Consider the following 5000-nt stretch of genomic DNA (forward strand, 5'->3'; position numbering starts at 1 on the left):
TAAATATTGGGGTCTGTTATACTAGTGGCTCCTTTGCCTTGTTTAGCTCGGCAGTGGATGGCAAACTAGCCAAACGGATCCGGCGGTTTTCAGTAGAGTCTCTACTGATGTGCCCCTGAATTCTGTACTTTAGCCTCATCTCTGGTGTTCGTATTACTCTGATCTTGAATATATGCTGAACTATAAGACGACCATCCTTACCCTGGGTGCCAGACGTTTTTTTCTCGTTGGGGGCGACAGTGCGCTCAAAAGACTTAACGGCCTCAGCCAGAGGTCTCTCGCCGACGAGCACTACTTCGCTTTGACGCTCCTCGCCGCTGGTGAGCGAGAAGACCTCTGGCATCCAGGGTAGACCATCCTAGGAACAGAGGTTATTTCCTTTTACTGACAACTATTAAAAAAGAAGCGTTCTAGAAAACTTCCGACAGAATGAAGGTTGCGCGGGTACGTCAACGTATATTAAGGAGCTAAAGCACATCATGTGTTTGAGACCCGGACGGCAACCGGAAGTGAACATTTCGCATACCAGGACAGTGGTGTCTCTCAGATTTTAAACTAATTTGTTGGGTTCACATTAGACCACTAAGTCTGACTTAGTAATCTCTTAAAGTCGACTTAATGAAAATGACAGGTGTGAACCGCTAAGTCACAGAAGCGTGATTTCTGTCTTAGTGTCGGTAAACTCAAACGACCTAAGCATTTCTTAAATCTGTTTCAAACATGACTTAAGGCTGACTTAAGAAACCTGATGGCTCGCGCGTGCACATTTTCCCGCGCTTTGTGTCGGCTACGTGTAATTACTTCGAGTTTGAATTGGTTAACTGGATTGTCTCCGACCTTTTTGATTGGCCAAAGTTATTACTTTGGTTTTGGTTTTACGACAATCGATTGAAACTCGCTCTATCAATAGAGTTACCAACTCGAACTAGTGGTTATCGCCTTTCGAACAACTTTTTACAGTATAAGGAGGAAAATATTTGCGAACCAAGAAGTGTGCACTATCAGCGCGATAATGCATATCCCGTTATTTAAACCTCAGTTTTTTGCTTTTCTTGCAGTTAAGCGGCGTGGCTCTGGTGATAATAGGAGCCTGGACTCTACTGTTTGAGAATGACTACAGTGTGCTTCTTGGTAGTTCCTGGTTTCTTATCATCGTTGGTCTAATGATTGGTACAGGAAGCCTTATTGTGATTGTCTGCATCTGTGGCTGTTATGGAATCGTCAAGGAGCACAGATATTTCCTCGTTTCGGTAAATGGAAAAATTGTTCATAAGTTTAATCTTCTCTACATTGTTTTGCTCTTGAATTTGATGTAACTGAACTATATGATTAAAAGCGCGGGGACTACTCGGCTTCCCTTAACGTCCGCACCTACGTTAGGTCATATAAACCAATCAGATCGAGAAAGTGTATGATAGCGTCTCAAGCAGAACGCTAGCTTTAGTTACTGTGATGTGATTGGCCTTTTGCCTATGCGAACGTTTCCGTTGCTAGTTCATCTAAAACTAACGGAACTGGAATTCACGCTTCCCAAAGGCAGAAATGAGCGATTTCTTCTCTCTACAGAGCACTTCTCTTTTTCCTTGTTAGAAGTAAGGTTATCACGATTTCAGTCTTGGTCTATACTAACCCAGTCTTTCAAACAACTTGGCCTCAGATTATTTAATTAACATTTTACCAATCTAGAAACAACAAATTTTATGTCTAATAAGAAAGACTGTTGCGCAAGCCATAACAATGCTAAACCGAGAGTTTAGCGAAAGAATTAGACCTCTATCGCATAAGGATGGTGTTTTTGACGTTTTGTCCCTCGTCATGAGCTCTTGCTCTTGTCAATATTTCCTGGCGAAAACGATGTTACCTAGCAACTATCAAGCACACATGTTGATCTCTTACCGTTTTTACGCATTCTTTCTTTTGTTTCTATTTTGCAGTTCTTGATAATGTTGACACTTATTTTTATCATCCAGTGCTCGATGGGCGTTGTAGCTTTTATTAATCGCGCGCAGGTGAGATAAAGGACTTCAGTGAAGCGTTGAAAACACCAACAAAACAGACAAACGGTAGACAAACCGTACTTATTATGACTTTTTGCTGACTTTTACTTTTTAAATTTTGTCACTAAGATGTGCCTATCACTGAACTAAATAATATCGATCATTGGTCCGTTGTAGCTGGCGTAAATATAAGAGAATAGACCTTTTTACAGTTATGTGCTTAGTTACCTGGCCTTTAAATGGAAGTGAGGCTGGAGTTGACCTTGTTATGATGCAAACCTCCCTCCTTTTCTTATGTTAATGATTTTGTTCTCATGCTAATTAGTTGGAATTTACATAAGAAAAGCAGTGAGATTTCTATCAAACCAAGGTCAACGGTAGCCTCACTTTCATTCTTAGGCCAGGTTACTAAGCATACAACTGCAAAATGGTCTATTAGTCAATCCACTTAAGTGGCCTGTCACGAAATATAGCCCAATTCAGCGCGACTGAAAACTGGCAACAAAATCATGCGAAACGTAAAGATAACAAATTGAAACAATGAAGGAAGGTTTAAATAAAACAGCAAACAAAAAAACAAGGGAGGAATAAGTGTAAGTTGTTTGTTCGAGTAGGGAGGGAGGAGTAATTTCTCTGCCGTGACAGATCCCCTTTAACATCAACGTAGCACTTACCTTCCGCTCATGAAGGTTGTTAAACCATGATTGGACAACAACTTCCTTCTTGGGGTAAACTCATATGGACAATTGAACTCCATTTTAATTTTTTGTGGTCAATTCGATATAAGAAGTAACCAGTGTGAAAATCGAATTGGAAATTAACATTGGAAATTGCTGATATCAGGGATTTTCGTGTTTTGCTCTGCGCATTCGACGTTTAAGTTCTCTTTGGATTACAAAATTTGAATACAAAAATTAAAACGGTGTTTTTAGTCATATGACGACATCATCCAACTGACACTGCATGTGGCTGAAAAACATCAATTGGCCATTCTTTGCTTCTTTCGGCCGGGTGTAAGGAAAAAGTTTGCTAATAACCAACCAAGTACTTGGCTGTTTTTACTCCCAAGAAAATATAAAAGAAGTAGAGTCTCTGTTACGAACCTGAAAGGCCCATCAGGCCGGCGCTTATCTCCGGCTTCCCCCAAGGAAATATACTTGTGAATAAAAGCATAATGTGCATGGTGAAGGGAGCAGGCTGCATTCCCATCAAATACCTCCTTTCTTTTGCTCTAATATTATTCATTTCGGTTATTTCCATTATTTATTATAAACTGGTCCACCGATCTTTCGAAAACGGTTAGAGCACTTTCATCGTGTCTTTTATTTTTATCCAAGATTGAGGGGGATTTAGATAGAACCATTATAGACAGAATGAATGAGTATGGCTCCGTGGATGATGTAAAGAAGTCCTTTGACCGTCTTCAACAGAGGGTAAGATTCTCTCCTTAATAATCCATTCATCCATCCCTCCACGCATTCATCCAGCGATCCATGCATTCGTTCGCTCGTTCGTTACTGAGTGATTTAGTTACGTTATTTGTATTCCCTCCTTCTGTGCATCGTGGGAAAAAATGAAGAGAAAAGAAAGTGAGCTCAGCATGGTCTGACAAAATCGTTATTTAAGCACTGGGCTTGTTCTATTAGTCTCATGCGCAGCATTCATTTCAGCATAAATGTTGCGGCGGCTTGTCTTACACTTCGTGGAACATTACATTGTGGAAGCAGATGCCCGAAAATGAGATTTTGTCCGTTCCGGAATCATGCTGTAAAACGATAACACCAGATTGCGGTAAAAGGGACCATCCCTCGAACATTTACCACAAGGTATGAAATTTGTTGGCCGTGGACTGGGCCTAAATTTGTTGAACTTTGTTGATGGGGTGGGCGGGTGATTGAAGTATTCTTGTCAAACATTCCTAATTGTGTTTGAGGGCACTTGGCTCCCCCCATGCTAACATGAGAGGGAAGTTGGAATAAGTCTTGACAATGGTGCGAAATCTCACACGACGACAATAAGGTTCACTCGGCCGAGATAACTATTATTCTAACCTGGCAGAAGTTACCACAAAACGGCCTGAATGCTCCTGAAATCAAGCGGCGAGTAAGGGAATTTTCTGCTAGCACATAAATGGTAGCGTATGGATGTACTCGTCAAACTTATCACGTAACTTGAATATGCTAAGATCTTAGCCGAGTTACAAGTCCCTTTTGGTCTTAGATCTTTTTTTCTTTTAACCTTAAACATGATACTAGTTGACGTACAGGCCACTGGAATCACGTCAATAAAATTTCTAAAACCACACAGTAACAGAAATACAATGAAAGCTGATGTGAGGATTCATTTGAAATCAATACTGATGATATTGCTTTTCTCCTAACAGGGTTGTATTTCAAGGTTGACCGAATATTTTCGAGATCGCTTGTTTATCTTGGGAATGATATTAGTGCTCCTGAGTGCTTTTCAGGCAAGTTATATGGAAGAGTAGACATCTTTATCTTCTACAAGGGCTTGGTTTCTTTTTCTCACTCATGGGGTCAAATTCTCTAATCCCAGTTCACTGTAACCTTCGATCAGGCGTTCCTTTCTCCAATTTTACATTAGAGAATCGAGCAGATTCGACTTTGTGCAGCAACCAAAAGACAGGGTCGTAACGACGAGATATATTTTTGTCGTAACTGATCCCATATATTTACCCAAAATTTTGATCCCGGATCCCAAAAATGATAAGAATTTTGATCCCTGAAAAATACTTCTGATCCCGATCCCGTACGTTGTGATTCCAGATCTCAGAGCTGTGATCCGTGATCCCGACCCTTTCAGGCCTTTGATCCCTGATCCCATATACCTCGTTACGACCCTGAAAGAACTCAGTGTACAGTGGGCATTCAGCAGAAGGTCGAATAATCCCTTGATAAAGTGCTCATGTACAAATTCCTCTTGTTATGAGACGGTATAGAACAATAGGAATGCCGCGATGCCCACGTGTGTCTACTGCAAAAC

General features: G+C 40.8%; 1 protein-coding gene across 1 annotated transcript in view; it reads left to right on the top strand.

Annotated features, from left to right (window-relative positions):
* Positions 1-5000, top strand: part of LOC138059218 (CD151 antigen-like) — a 9438-nt gene that overhangs the window by 1520 nt on the left and 2918 nt on the right. Inside the window, exons 2-6 of the mRNA XM_068904782.1 lie at positions 1059-1250; positions 1935-2009; positions 3335-3430; positions 3668-3823; positions 4381-4464. Of these exons, the coding sequence (XP_068760883.1) occupies positions 1059-1250; positions 1935-2009; positions 3335-3430; positions 3668-3823; positions 4381-4464 (603 nt within the window). The remainder of the gene's footprint in view (positions 1-1058; positions 1251-1934; positions 2010-3334; positions 3431-3667; positions 3824-4380; positions 4465-5000) is intronic.

Source organism: Montipora capricornis, chromosome 8 (assembly GCF_036669925.1).
Source record: "Montipora capricornis isolate CH-2021 chromosome 8, ASM3666992v2, whole genome shotgun sequence".
NCBI classification, from domain to species: Eukaryota; Metazoa; Cnidaria; class Anthozoa; order Scleractinia; family Acroporidae; genus Montipora; species Montipora capricornis.